This window comes from Elephas maximus, chromosome 2, assembly GCF_024166365.1.
Source record: "Elephas maximus indicus isolate mEleMax1 chromosome 2, mEleMax1 primary haplotype, whole genome shotgun sequence".
NCBI lineage: Eukaryota > Metazoa > Chordata > Mammalia > Proboscidea > Elephantidae > Elephas > Elephas maximus.
The window spans coordinates 63381706-63398088 of NC_064820.1; the positions used below are offsets into that span (position 1 = coordinate 63381706).

General features: G+C 39.7%; 1 protein-coding gene across 16 annotated transcripts in view; it reads right to left on the reverse strand.

Moving 5' to 3' along the window:
• PDE4D (phosphodiesterase 4D) overlaps positions 1 to 16383 on the reverse strand; it is a 1645162-nt gene that overhangs the window by 214002 nt on the left and 1414777 nt on the right. For all 16 annotated transcript variants that reach the window (XM_049857545.1, XM_049857590.1, XM_049857581.1 and 13 more), the window contains 2 exons: positions 8688 to 8761; positions 6377 to 6426 (listed from right to left, as the gene is read on the reverse strand). In XM_049857545.1, coding sequence (XP_049713502.1) covers positions 6377 to 6426; positions 8688 to 8761 — 124 coding nt within the window. The remainder of the gene's footprint in view (positions 1 to 6376; positions 6427 to 8687; positions 8762 to 16383) is intronic.

Here is a 16383-nt window from a genome sequence, read left to right on the forward strand (position 1 = left end):
CCTGATTAGGCCATGATTTCTCAGGGGTTTGGCAGATATTATGTAATCATCCCCCATTTTGTGATCTGATATGAGCAGCCAATCAGTTGAAAGGGGAGTTTCCTTGGGGGTGTGGCCTTCATCCAATACATATGGATGTTCTGGCAAAGCTTGCTATCTCTGGATCCTGAATCTGTCTCATCATCCTCTGACCTTCGGTTCTTGGGACCTGAGCCAGCAGCCTGCCGCCTGACTTGTCAATTTTGGGTTTGTCAGCCTCTGCCTTAATGTGCTGACTGACCCTTCTTTTTAAATAATCAAATAATTGGTTTATGGAAAAGTTATACAGAATCAATATTTTTCTTCAAAGGGCTATTACTTAGAAGCCTCCAGCCTGAAATCTGACCCATGGATTTGGGACTTGCCAGCCTCCACAATTGTGTAAGCCATTTCCTTGAAATAAATCTGTTTCTATATATTTATACATATACACTTCACTAGTTTTGCTCCTCTAGACAACCCAGCCTAAGACAAGCTGACATATCAGCAATGCCTTCCTCCACCTCTACCACAGGTTCTAAGTTAATTTTACCCACTGCCTTCAAGTGGATTCCAACTCATAGTGACTGTCATGGATTGAATTATGTCTCCTCAAAAATGTATATATTAATTTGGCTGGGCCATGATTCCCAGTATTGTGTGGTTGTCCTCCATTTTGTGATTGTAATTTTATGTTAAAGAGGATTAGGTTGGGATTGTAACACCACCCTTACCCAGGTCACATCCCTGATCCAACTTAAAGGGAATTTACTGGGGTGTGGCCTGCACTACCTTTTATCTCTCAAAAGATAAAAGGAAAAGAAAGTGAGTCGGGGACCTCACAGCAGCACCTGGAGCAGAGCACGTCCTTTGGGCCTGGGGTCCCAGTGCCTGAGAAGCTCCTCAACCAGGGAAAGATTGAGGACTAGGGCCTTCCTCCAGAACTGACAGAGACAGAAAGCCTTCCCCTGGAGCTGAAGCCCTGAATTTGGACTTTTAGCCTATTTTACTGTGAGGAAATAAATTTCTCTTTGTTAAAGCCATCCATGTGTGGTATTTCTGTTATAGCAGCACTAGATGACTAAGACAGTGACCCTAAAGGACTTTAGTAGGACTACCCCGCCCCCCCCACCCCCCCACCCCCCCCGCCCCCGCAGCGTTTCCAAGGCCGTACATATTTACAGAAGTAGACTGCACATTTTTCTCTCACAGAGCGGCTGGTTGGTTTGAACCACTGACCTTTCAGTTAGTAGCCAAGAAACAAAAAATTCCAGGCAGGGGATAGGGTTGTAGGAAGAAATTAACATTTGGTGAGTTATTCACAACCTGTTGAGCCCTGCCCTTGATATACTTATTTCCTTGAATCTTTGCAACAACGCTGAGAGGCACGTGTTGACATCTCCATTTTTCCAGTAAGGAATTAGAGCCAAGGAGAGAGATGGGGTTTCCACTCAGGCTCCAAATGCCACCACTTTTCATCATACTACACTAAAAAAACAAAATAGCTTTTTAGTAGTAAGGCTGTTTTATAAACAAACATTTGGAAGCTTTATTTAAAAGCAACTGTTAGATCATTTTAGATCTATATACAGTCATCCCTCAGTATCCAGCGGGGGATACCAGGACCTCCAGGACCTCCGCAGATACCAAAATCCTGGGATGCTCTAGTCCCTCCCATAACATGGTGAGCATTTGCATATAACCTACGCACATCCTCCGGTGTACCTAACACAAAGTAAACGCTATGGAAGTAGTTGCTATACAGCACTGTATCGTTCAGGGAATAATGACAAGACTCGAGGAAAAAAATGCTCAACCAACCAAGGCCGGAGAGAGACAGGAATGGCAGTAGGCTACAGCAGCACATGCCTACACACCACTTCAGTTGCGTGGATTCAGCATAGTACTCGGCTGTGAAAAATTCAAGTTTTGTTTTCTGGAGGTTTTTTTTCCCCCCGAATATTTTTGATCCATGGTTGGTTGAATCCGCGGATGTGGAACCTGTGGATACAGAGAGCCGACTGTATAGTCAGTTCTCAGTAGTTATGCCCTGGAAAGTTCTTGGAAAAACAGAATTAGTGAACGCTGAGCCAGCCTTTTGATCTCAGGTAGGAATGTGTATAGGCTGCCATGTGCACGTGCATGCCAGCAATGTTCATGAGAACACTGTGAGCACTGATTTTGAGATTACAAATAAATTTCGGCGAATAGGTGTATTGGCAAATGTGGACTCCACAAATAATGGGGAACTACTATCTATGGCCAGCACCTGGATGCTGCAGATTATTAAGAGCTTGGCTACTAACTGAAAGGGTGGCAATTCAGATCCACCAAACTGCCTCAGGAGAAAGTCCTAGAGATCTACTCCAAAAGGTCACAACCATTGAAAACCCTGTGAACCCATGTTCATGTCGCTATGATGCTGGAAGCTATGCCACTGGTATTTCAATACCAGCAGGGCCACCCATGGTGGACAGGTTTGAGTAAAGCTTCCAGACTAAGGTAGGCTAGGAAGAAAGGCCTGGCAATCTACTTCCAAAAATTAACGAATGAAAACCTTATGGATCACAGCAGAATATTGTCCAATATAATGCTGGAAGATGGACCCCCTGAGTTGGATAGCATTATACAATACCCACAAAAATGGATTCAAACATACAAATAATCACAAAGATGGCACAGGGCTGGGTAAGAATTTGTTCTGTTATGCATGAGATTGTCATGAGTTGGAGCTGACTTAATGATAACTAATAACAACAACATTATCTACGGACATAAAAGCTGGCAAACGACTAACATGCTTTAACCTTAATGATGTAAAATCAAATTTTCCTAGATTATTTTTCATTAAATAATATATGTCAAATTGAATAGCATCTCAAGGAGCAAAAAGTTGTTATAGATATAAGCTCTGTGAGAGAAAGCCTTAGAAAGCATGTTATGACACGTAGACCCTCAAAGTTCTTAATTTTTTTAAAAATAATCAAACAGTTGCTTTATGGAAAAATTATAGAGAATTTATTTTTTTCCTCCAAAGGGCTATGACCTAAAAGTGTGTTCTTAGATTTTAAAAATGATTCCAAATAATATTCTATCACTTATATGACAAAGGCACAGTATTTGTGACTGTGAGGAGAGTAAGGGGTACTGTGCTGGGAGTAATAGGAGGTCTATTCGACAGGCTCAAAGGGTGTGTGTCCTTTCTGACCATTTTTGGAGGAGCCACCAATTTTGCACTATGACTCTATAACCTTTTCTTTCTCTCATTTTCCCTTTCTTTATCTCTCAGACTTATGCTTTTCATCACTCCTAGTTCTAGGTACTGAGGGAGCCCTAGAAATGAAGCCAAATAAAAACAGAAACAAAATTAAAAAAAAAAAAAAGATTATTTGAGTGCTTACTCTACGAGGCATCATGCTAAGAGTACCACACATATTAACTCATTTAGTCTAGCAAAAACTGTGTAAAGTATTAACACCATTTTATAGGAGCGGAAACTGAGGCAGAGAAACGGTTCGTAACCTGCCCAAGACTACACAGCTCTCTAGAGCTTAATTTGAACTCAGGCCATCTGGGCAGGCAGAGCAGCCCCACTGCCCAATTCCAGGGGCACTATGTTCATGACATCCCATGGAGTTGCCCTCCAGTGGCTACTTGGTATTGGGGACCACAGAAGCTGTATGAACCAGAGGCATGATGTTAACCATTACATTGCATTGTTCCTCTAGACCCTAAACAAAATTTTTAGGCAGGCCAAGTTCATCTTACAGGATATCCCATTTACTCTCTTTAACGCCCTTCTTCCTACTTACCAGGACTACTCCAGAGATACAGACAGGTTCTAACAACAGGGTGGTACAACAGTTAGGCACTGGGCTGCTAACCAAAAGGCTGGTGGTTTAAACCCACCCAGTGGATGCAGGGGTGAAAGACATTGTAATCTGCTCCTGTAAAGATCGAAGCCTAGAAAACCTTACGGAACAGTTTTACTCTGTCACACAGAGTCACTATGAGTCAAAAACTGACTCACCGGCAACTAACAAAAACAACCAACAACAGGGGAATGAGCTTGGAGGAAGAACCTGAGCAGTTGCCTGCTATGAACGGGAACATACAAGCACCACCTTTTCAGTATGTATAAAGGCTTGCTTTCATCAGAGTCTCCACCACTGTTACTATTATTTATTATTATTATGTTTTATGGGACCACTTGTCCAGAATAGGCTCAGAGAGGGGAACCATCCCTGCCGTTGCGGTTATGGCACTCATCCCCCAAACTGACTTTCCCTCCTTGGTTTGCTATGCTTGGGCAAGGACAAAGACTTCCATTCTCTAGCCATTTAATTTCCTGTTGTGTTCTGTATGAGCACAGCTGCACTAAGCAGTTAATGACAGTTAATTAGTTTCCCTTCCTAGAGAAGATATTTATGTAGCCCACCGTCCCTCGGCCTCCAATCAGGAGCTTGTGGGTATGAATGAGGCCACATTAATCTTAATTCCTAGATTACTCCAGGCCTCAGTCATGTAAAACTTTCTGGGAGCTTCCATGGGGTGTCTCACATGTGCTCAAGACCAAGTCTGTGGCCTCTGAGAGCAGCTATATCCTCTGTTAATCTGTGGCGGGCATCTGCCAGGGTGGCTAGGCAACTGCCCTGACCACTGAACATTCACCATCTCTTGTTGGGTATAACAGTCTCCACTGGCACCTACAGCAGATCATCTGGGAGGGTGCTTCCCAACCACAGCTAGCTCACGTGTGACTTCAAGCTACAAAAGCTCTCAGGGACCAAAACAGTACTGCATTCAGCTTGAACCACAGCATCACAGCATTACTTATGGCAAAAACGAGAGGTGGGTAGTCCCCTCTTCATAGGGGTCAGACCTAGTGCTCAGGGCAGGGTGGGGGCCAAGTGCCAAGTGGTCTCTCTCAGTACAGGCCCCAGACATGTGCTGACAAAAGTAGACCCCTCTGTCCCTACATATATTCAGAAAAATGTGCAGAAACAGAGGGGTCTAATTCCACACCCCCATCTCAATTTAGGCTTATTTACATTTTATTTGGGTTTTTGAAGAAGAAATTTGTTACTCAAAGGTCTTATTTTAACATACAGGAATTTCAGGTATTGTTCCTCTAGTGATCAATGCCAATAGCAAAACCGTTGAGCCATGTACATGCTGTGCAAAGACAACTGAAAACTATCACCCAGCAACATCTTAAAAATTAAACATGGAAAAGAGAGTCAATAATTTAATAGCCATTGAAATAAAAGTGCTTTTCAACAGACTTTCCGGAGAGAAGACAACATTACCAACTATTCCAGAATCAACTCTGAAGTGACCACAAACAAGACTGGTTGAAAAATGCTGACCGGACATGATGAACTAATGTTTTAAGCAAAGTGTAATCACTAATAACTGAGTAAGGAGCCTCTCAGCATATTACATGTTGGATTTCAAGGAAGACACTTGAACCAAATGAACTATTGGTCTAGTTTGGAGAATATGTTAATTTTCTTCTGGTAATAATTTAAAAAAATATAGGTTTTTCTTTTCCAGGCGATTATTTTAATGATTCAATTGGGGTTTCAAAAAATGATTAAGTACAGTCGATTTGATTTCATGTTCAGCAAAATGAGATCACTCATTCTGTTTCTGGTTCAATTGAGGTCAAGTCCCCTGTTTCAAATAGACCAATAGGAAGCTGGGTAATTTTATTTTTCTGTCAATTATTGCCCTCATCCTTCCTTCCATTTCTCTTTTGCAAATGTCTGTGGGACCCTTTCTTTTGCACTCATTGAGTTTTTCTGCATTACATAAATTCTTCTTCTCTACTTCCCAAATAAATCTATTCTTAGCTCTCTGAGTCCAACTCAGAAGTACTGGAATGGTTTTCTTTCCTACACACAACTGGTATATTGATTAACCAATAATAATAAACCATTTTATAATAGAAGGTTTTTTAATAAAAGATGTCTGTTTATTTATGCTTCCATTATCATTATACCAAGCTAATGTATATTGACATCATGCTCATAACATTAATTTTGAACCAACCAGCAATCATTCTGAAGGTAACGATAGCTTTCAAAATACTAATGCCCAGACCAACGCCCAACACAAGCAAGAAGACGTGTGGTTAAAAAAAAAAAAGGAACCCCAGTACAGATTTCCAAAGTAACAGCTTAAATGGACAACCTGTGAGATCAATAAAAGAAATGATATTTCAGAGAAGAAAAATTATTTTTTTCTTTAATTTAGAACTGCAGTATAAATTTGGTGTTAAAATTACTGAATCTGAGAAGATACATATATATATTTTTCTTACATATGAGAAGAATAACTTCCCAGATGTTCTTACCTGTGATGGTGGCTTTGTTGATGGATGGTTGGTTGCACATGGGTGATCTTCTGACAAAGAGAGAAAAATACAGAGCAGTAAATACGTGGTGCTTGCTGATTTGAGACCCTTTGAGTCATTTCAGATAGACCATTTTAATTTAAAGGATTATTTTTAAGTTAGAAGATGCAAATGAAGACTTCTTTCAGGTTAGTCAGTCAAGTTCCTTGGGGCTCTTTGTACTATGGCTCAGATCACATATGTCAACAAAGAAGACTGTTAAACCTCAAGGTGATAGGCTTTGAGGTAAATAAAGCTCAAGTAAATGTCACAGGCAGAAGACAGAAGAGGAAGTTCTTATTGATTGGCAGTTAGTTGCCTTCAGGTCGATTCTGACTCGTGGAGACCCCGTGTGTACAGAGTAGTACTGCTCCATAGGGTTTCCAAGGCCATGACCTTTCAGAAACAGATCACCAGGTGTGTCTTCTGAGGTGCCTGAGTGGGTTCGAACCTCCAACCTTTCATCTAGTAGTTGAATACTTAACTGTGCCACTCAGGAACTTCTCTAGTTGTTCTTTTCCATTTTAATCTGCTCTGTCCCTGTCAATTAGATGAAAACTTCAGTCTTGCACAGAATGGGCCTCAAATCATCTTTTTGGAAAGAGAAGGACCAGCCTGCCATCTTCCTACCTCTTTGATCAACTGTCTACCTACTCTATAGGGCAGTTCTACTCTGTCCTATAGGGTCGCTATGAGTCGGGATCAACTTGATGGCAGTGGGTTTTGATTTAGGTATTATGGTCGGCACCAGAAATACAAATGTGATCAAGATATAACCCCACTTACTATGAAATCACTTTTATGTGTAACATATAAATATATGTATGTATATTATTGTGCTAAACATATAGCTAATAAAAAATTTGCCATTTCTATAATCTTCACATGTATAGTTCAGTGACATTAATCACATTCATCATGGTGTTCAACTGTAATCATTAACCATTTCTGAATTTTTTCATCACCCTTAATGGAACCTCAGTGTCCCCTACAAACCCAGAAGCATCCAGACAAGCATATAGGAAACTGAAAGATAGATACGTGCTGTAACAGGGGTTTAGTACAGGATGTGGTCAGATGGAGAAGACCTTTTGGGCCCTGTGGGAATATGTATATTGGGGGTTAGTTAGGAATGATGCTCTAGAAAAAAATATATTAAAGCTGAGACCTAAAGTACAAATTAAAGTTATCCCAGTATACGTGGAAGGGGAAAAGATGAGGGCAAGTGTTTAGGCTGAGGGAACAGGACTGTAAAAATTAATTATCTGGCAAACATCATAATCAACTGATGCTTCTGGGTTCCACCCCAATTATTTACATTGTAAAATGTGTACCGATTTTTAAAAACTTGTTCTATCACAGGAATTACTTGCACAACAGCCAGAGTGTTTTGCAATCATGAAAAATGTAAATTTGGGAGGTCAATTATATTATTTTGAAACAGAAAGTTCAGACTTTTTGTTTTGAGAAGTAGTAACTATTACCAAATTTAATATGCTTAGTAAGTTATAATTCCAAATAAATTTCCATTACTGTTGTCTTGTATTGATTTAAAGAAATAGTTTTTTTTTTTCTTCTGGAAGATTCTTTGGGGTTTATATTTTAATCATACTATTTTATTATTAGCAATGCATTTCTAAAATAACGGCATTTAAATAATAAGTGATCAACTTTCCATTTAATCTTGGAAAATTAATTCTCCCTTTTAAGGTTTTACACCTTTATCAGAACCCCCAAATTGTAATCATTTCCCATCTCACTTTTTCCACGTCTTTCAAATTCTTCTGTTATTACAGAAACCACGATTTTATGAAGTACTCCCTGAGAATCAGTGACTGTAGGAGAATCAAAAATCATCGCTATGAAATGGTGCTTCACTAAGCAATTGTTGTCTCAGAATTGAGAGAATGACTTTGAGTTGACTTTAAGGCTTGACGAGATGATATACCCATGGTTAATTTATGAAGTAAGTCAAAACTATAAAGTTACCCTGAGTGTAAATAACCGGGCAGAGGACTGATGGTGCCAGGTGATTTCCGACAGATGGAATCACTGTATTTATTTGTCATATTGCTTCATTCCTGATATTAAAACCATCACTCCCAAGTATTTATAGAAAATTAACAGGACATCAGATGACTTAGTGTAAATGGTTAGATAACATGGCAACCACTCAGAGAAATCTTATATATTACTTTAAATGCCATCAAATTGAGAAAACACCATCTAAAAGTTGAGCAAGAAGGAAGGCGGAAAAGAGAGTATAACTTACTTGCTAGGTGCTCGATCTTGCAAATTAGTTAATGCAGCAAAGTTGTTTCGTACAGTTCGCAGGCTGGCCAAGACCTACAACAAAAATAGGATCATTTAAACCTTTTGAACTAGGCCCATCTTTAAGACAATTTAAAATAGTTTGGTGATTTAAAGAAAAATGGTTAGTTGAGCAAAACATGATACTCCTTGTCGTTTAGTTTCATATACCACTAAAGAACCTTCCAGCACTTAGTGAAGCTTGCACTTATCCACTTGAAATCCAGAGGCCAGACTGCAAGAATTTTCCATACGTGTCTCATCTTTGTCTAGGAAAATGTTGACAGTAATACTTGCCACCATATTCCTGGATTCCTTTGCCCCAGGACAATATCTTAGGCAATATACAGACAGCATTGTATTTTTATCCAAATTTTAATTATTGTAAATTTGAAGTAGTGCAATATAAGATATTAATAAAGTCTCTATGGGTAAGATTTAAAACAGAATGATTACACCCAAATTCTCTTTAAAAATTCACCAAGAATCCCATAATTTCAAAGTCAATAAGCTGAATATATTTAAAAATTTTTTTTTTCACTTTTGCCACATAGCTATTTCAGCTAGCAAACAGGCATTCTTTTCCTTTGTTAAGTTATCTCAACTATGGATTACAAAAGGCTCTCAGGAATTACCTTTATGTGCACAGACATATTCAAAAAGTTGTTGAATAAATGAATACATAGGCACACAACATATCCACACACATGACAAGGCAGAGCCAACAGGTACCACTATCTCTGATAGTCCCTCCCTTTTTCTAACTCTAGGAGTCCCTGAGAAGTGCAAGTGGTTAACACAAGTGGCTGCTAATCAAAAGATTGTAGATTCAAGTCCACCCAGAGGTGCCTTGGAAGAAAGGCCAGGTGATCTACTTCCATAAAATCAGCCATCGAAAACCCTGTGGAGCACAGTTCCGCTCCGACACACACGGTGTTATCCTGAGTTGGAACTGACTTAACAGCAACTAGTTTTTTTTTCCTAATTTTTCTGGACGGAGAAGTGGTGAAAAGATTGGAGAGACTAGGAGACAAGAGTTGCAAGAGCACTATCTCCATCTACCTCCCTCACTTTCTCTTAGAATGGGGGGCGGGGGCTACATTAGCTGGAATTATAGGTCATCTGGATCTAGCATTTGACAACCAGAAATCTAAGACAAGTATTTCAAATATCCTCTTAGGTACTACAGAACAACGCTGGCTCCCTTGGTGACCTGTGTGACCTTGGACAAGTTACATCACCTCTCTGTACCTCAGTTTTCTCATTTATAAAACTATAATATTGATATTTATCTCATAGGGTTGTTGTGGGAATTATATGAAATGATAAGTATGGAGAGAGGTGCCTGGCAAATAGAAAGCACTCAGTAAATAGTAGCCCATTACATTTTACTACTGACTTGGCATGTGCATGGATTTTACTTAATACCTATCACTGATAACGTGAGGGGGTCGCCAAATTTCTCATTGCTCCAAGGGTTTAAGAGCTGTTTCCAGAAGTTTGTCATTCAGTACGGACTGCTGATACAATCAGTCTAAATTTTTCTAAGTCAAAAATGCTCTAAACATTTTTGAAATCGACAATCGTTCTCCTAAGTCACTAAAAACCCCAAAAACCCATTGCTGTCGAATCGATTCCGACTCATGGTGACACTCTAAGACAGAGTAGAACTGCCCCATAGAGTTTCTAAGGAGCACTTGGTGGATTATGAACTGCCAGCCTTTTGTTTAGCAGACATAGCACTTAACCACTATACCACCAAAGTTTATGAGTCACTAGGGAGCTTTTTATCCCCTTGGACGGCGACCACCACAGCATTATCTCCCGAAGTAGTTAATGGTGCTTCCTAAGGGGCCAACCATGATTAACTTGGTCACTGGAAAAACCGGGCTCATTATTACACATAAACAACTCACAGCCCTGAAAGGTCACGCTGCCTGTGACGGAGTATTCAAATAGCCAACTGCTGACATCAGACCACAAAGTATTTCATTAGGCATGAAATCTTGAACGGTGCCGGAATATATTGGATACACGATCCACTGTCATTAGGTCGTGGAGGCTAAGTTTACACTGCAAGAGTGAGTATAAAAAACATTCTGCTAAAGCATTTCAAGTAAAATTGTCACCAACAGCTAACCAATTCCTTTTCTAGACAAAATTTTTAATCTCAGAATTCTGAGAATTCTATTCTAGTAAATAATAATTAAATCCACTGAGTTTGATGGCTGGGTAAATAGAGTACTGAAGCTAACTCAGGGTCTATGCTCACTCGAAAAGAAACATTAGTTCATGAAAGATATACTGAAATTGCTTTTCTGTTGGGACATCTTTTGTAGGGAGGACTCAGTTATAATAAAGATTATCTTATTTTGGTCTTTAAATTAAATTTTATACACTTGATTTTAATAAACTATCTCAGGACCAGAGGGTAGGGAGTAAAAATCTCCCTTTCAATAATAAAGATGAAAATCAAAATTACTGTCACTTCTGAGAGGTGGCAGTCGATGAAATTGGCGAGGAACACACTGGGACATTAAAAATATCAGTAATGTTCTATGTCTTAAACTGGTCCTTGTAGTATTATTCCTTATACTTTACTTAATCAGTAGACATATTCTTTCGTATGTGTGAAGTATTTCAAAATAAAAAGAAAAATATCCCTCCCAGCTCCTTCTCCCGGTATTAAAATGCCAGCCCCGACCAACTGACCTTTAGATTGGCTTCCAAATTTTGCTTTTGCAAACATCACTGCAGTAAATAGCTTTGTAGATACGTCATTCCCTACATGTGCAAATATTTGATGATTTCTTTTTGTGACATGACAAATGGTATTTTATCAATCTTATATTAAGTGGTAACTATTTTTTTTTTTATTACCTTTTGCAATGTGACATACATGATGCTGACAGAAGTGTAAATAAAAATTCCAGACAAGTCTTACAAGGGGGTGGGGTGTTGCCCTTGTTCTTAGATGCTGTCAAGTCGATTTTGACTCTTAGTGACCCCACGGGACAGAGATGAATTGCCCCACTGGGTTTTCTACGCCGTAGTGTTTATGTAAGCAGATCACCACGTCTTTCTCCTGAGGAGGCACTGGGTGAGTTCGTACTGCCAAAATTTTGCTTAGCAGCTGAGTGCTTTAACCATTGTGCCACCAGGGTCCCTGGTGTTGCCCTGGGCTTTGTTTTTTTTTGAAATATCATATAATAGAGATTTTTTTTTACCTTTTTTTTTTTTTATTTCTATTACAACGAAACAATCCCAACAACTGAATAAATGGAAAAGGGACAAAAACTGTTTACAAAACTGAAAAAAAACCGTGACCAATAACTAAGAAAAATTTTCGGTCTCTGCAGTACCCAAGAAAACGCAGGCTACAACAAGACACAGCGTGTTGGCCTACCTTCTCCATGGAGGTGCCATACAAAATGATGCCTTGGTGAAGACTTTTATCCAGCCTTCCAAATCTCCTTTCCCTAACTACCTCTGTTGCCATGAGACCAGAAGAAATGGATGGTGCCCAGTCACCATTACTGAACATTTTTTCATTTACTTTTATTTTTTATTGAACTTTAGATGAAAGTTTGCAGAACAAGCTAATTTCTCATCAGTTAGTACACACATTGTTGTATGACATTAGTTAACATCCCCATGACATGTCAACACTCTCCCTTATCAACCTTGGGTTCCCTATTACCAGCTTTCCTGTTCCCTCCTACCTTCCAGTCCCTGCCGCAGGGCTAGTGTGCCACTTTAGTCTTGTTCTGTTCCATGGGCCTGTTCAATCTTTGGTTGAAGGGTGAATCTAGAAGTGGCCTCATTACTGAGCTGAAACGGTGTACGGGGCCCATACTCTCATAGTCAACTATTAACTTTTTTTTTTTTTTAAATTTTTATTGCGCTCTAAATAAAATTTACAAATCAAGTCAGTCTCTGATACAAAAATTTATATACATTTTGCTATATACTCCTAGTTGCTCTCCCCCTAATGAGACAGCACACTTCTTCCCCCCACTCTTTCTTTTCACGTCCATTTGGCCAGCTTTTGACCCCCTCTGCCTGCTCATCTCCCCTTCAGACAGGAGATGCCCACATAGTCTCATGTGTCTACTTGATCCAAGAAGCTCATTCTTCACCAGCATCTTTTTCTATCCCATTGTCCAGTCCAATCCCTGTCTGAAGAGTTGGCTTTGGGAATGGTTCCTGACTTGGACTAACAGGTCTGGGGACCATGACATCCGGGGTCCCTTTAGTCTCAGACCATTAAGTCTGGTCTTGTTATGAGAATTTGGGGTCTGCATTGGGTCTCGTTTTTTGACCCTTGGTGTGATGATAAATACACTGAATTAGACTTTTATGTTCTCACTGGCATTGCAAGAGCAGGACAGGGAGGCGTCTGCTAGCGTAGGTTGTTGGTGGGGAGAAGCAGAAACAGTTTTGCTAAAGCCCCTGAGTTGAGGTCCAGTCATTCTTTGCTTTATTGTTCTAAGGTAGCTCCCACGACCCCTGAATTCAATCCTTTTAAGAACTATAGTCCGAGCTTAAGCTTCCTGTAATTTTCTTCACACCTTAATGCTTCCTAACCACCAGTCTCTCAGGTTTTCTTCTGCATAGCTCAATGGTTAGAAAATTAAGGTCACTTCTTTCCCTTCTGCCCCTCCAACCAAAAGTGTCATTAGTCAAGGTCAAAAATCACAATGGTTGTGTAACATTGTGAATATAATTAACAACATCGAATTTTATATCTGAAAATGGTAACATTTACGTTATATATGTTTTACCACAATAGGAAAAACTGCTATGATAAATATCCTGAGCAGACAAGGGGGGATACTACCAATGTGAGACACAAGAACAAATCATTAAAAAATAAAGAAATGGAAATATTAGACAATAAAAATATAATGCTATGGCTTTAAAAAACAAATCTTGGGACTGACAAGAAATCTAACCCCTTAGGGAAGAATGCTGCGAGTGCTACAGAAAACTTTCGGACAGAGATGGATCACGCACTATTCCATATTTTTGTTCTTAGGTGCTGTAGAGTTGATTTTGACTCATAGGGACCCCATGTGACAGAGTAGATCTGTCCCATAGGGGTTCCTAGGCTGTAATCTTTACAGAAGCAGACTGCCATGTCTTTCTCTTGCAGAGTGGCTGGTGAGTTTGAACTGCCAACCTTTTGATTGGCAGCTGAGCGCTTTAACCACTGCACCACCAGGGCTCCTCCTCCAGTCCATAGGGAGGGATTAAGTGTCAGTCAAACACACTCCTCGCAGACTCTCTTAGGTACTTCTAAAATATCAATTAACCAATTCTATCTGCTGAAAATGGCAAGCAAATGTGGGGTTCTCTAACAGCTACACAAATGAACATAAAAGAAATACAAAGTTGTACAGGACTGATTTTTTGATTTCAAGGGCACATTTAAAAAAATACGGAAATAATGTTCTTGTTAAAAACCATTGCTTAAGTAGCTCTGCGGGAGAAAGACTAGGTGATCTGCCTCCATAAAGATTAAAGCCAAGAAAACCCACGGAGAAGTCCTACTCTGTCACATGGGGTCGCTGAGTCAGAATCGACCCCATAGCACCCAACATCACCGCCAGAATCGTGGAGTTTGTGTTAATGGTGGTGGTGGATTCACTGGAAAAAGACGGAGAAAATGGTTGCACAACTTGAAGAAAGTAATCCATGTCACTGAATTGTGCTGAGGTCGTTGATCAGGTGTGTGTTTTCTTAAGTATATTTTCATCACACACACTTAAAAAAATCTCACAAAAACTGCTTAAAAAAAAAAAAAAGGCTTTAAGGGTTGTGTTTTTCATTGCATTAAATATTATGACAGTAGATGGCGCTAAAACACAGACCATGAGCTGCCGATGTTCTTTTTTTTTAAAAAAAATCCTTCCCTAGGTTTTATTTCTGGAAAAAATTGAAGTCAAATTGTTAATTAGTCACAAGATAGAAAGGAGTCATTTTGATAGCAAGAAAAGGTCTTTCCAAGTTCTGTTTTGGTTAAACCAGATGAAATTGCTGGGTTTGTAGGTCAAAAAAGTTGAATACTGACAATTTCGTATGGTTTGACCTAAAAAGTTCTTAGATACCTAAATGCTTCTAGCTATAATTTATTTTAGCAAAGCATAAAGAAAAGCTAAAAAATAGAAGGAACTAAAACATGATGACTTTTTTTCATAACCCAGCAAGGAGGACCTGAGGAATTTACCTAACACAAGGACAGTGATGGGGGCCGGAAATTGCTCGTGCTGGGTGAAATTCGGGAGAGACACACAGGAACGTTAGAATATTGATGATGTTCTGTTACCAATAGAATGGTCATGCTGTATCAGTGTTATTAACTACTCATTTTTTTCTAAAAGGAAACGTAGTAAGAATAAAGGGAAAATGGCTTGGTTGTACCTACTCTGTAGTTTTAAATCAGGCGTATCTCCTTGGTCTGAACGATGCGAGGGTGTCTCCAGGAATCCAGGGTAACGTTTGTGTGTCTCCTGTGTTTTCTTTAGTCAAGGATTCCACTCCTTTTAATAATACATGTTTCCAGATAAGAATTCTGGTTTATTTCGAGTTTTGTCAGGTATTTACAAGGTGTTTCCAGATGACAGTTCTAGTTTACCTAGAGTTTTATAAGGTGACTACGAAGAAGGGGTTCTTACATTTCATCAGTGCTGAAGAGCTTGGCTGTTAACCAAAAGGTTGGCAGTTTCAAATCTGAATCCACTAGCCAAAACCAAAACTCACTGCCATCAAGTCAATTCTGACTCACTGCAACCCTGTAAGAAACAGTAGAGCTGCCCCACAGGGGCTTCCAAGGAGCACCTGGTGGATTTGAACTACTGACCTTTTTGTTAGCAGCCAAACTCTTAACCACTGCACCACCAGGATTTCCAGTGCACCAGCAGCTCCTTGGAAAGCCTATGGGGTGGTTCTACTCTGTCCTATAGGGTTGCTATGAGTTGCAACTGACTCGACGACAACAGGTTGGTTTGTTGGTTGGTGTCTCCCTAGCACACTCCCCAGCCCTATGAACTTGGGCCAGATTGCTGTTCACTCAGTGGAGGACAATGCCAGCTGTCAAGTGGCATGGTGTGGCATGGTAGTGACATTCCTCTCAATATCCAGCCTTCATGCCTAAGGAAATACCCACATCGAAAGATTTCAACACAAACATTACGAGAATATTTCAAAATTGAAATAAACTAAATATTTAAAGCTGTTACATTTTCTGGGGACTGAGGAGATTCTGAGTTTCTAGGGGAAGCATAAGAAAAAGGAGGTGTGAAAGAGTTTAGGTTAAATACCAACAGGAATTTTTTGCCCTGGCACTGCTTTAGACATTGGAAGAGAATATGGAGCGATATTGTAGAATCTTCACTGAAGACAACGTTTCTCCAACGTGTTTTTAGGCTGAAGCCCTGACAAGCAAAGTAGACTGTGTCCTTGTATGACTTCCTGAATTCTCTTATAATTTAGGATTTTATTCTCTTAGCTTCACAGAGAAATCACAATTGGGAAAGAACAGGGAGGGATTCTTTCGTGTTTTACAGATACACTTAGGCATAAAGGAATGGGTTCTCAAGAAGAGACAAAAGATGAGACAGGTTTGGAAGAAGCTGCATGAACACTTAAACTGTGGA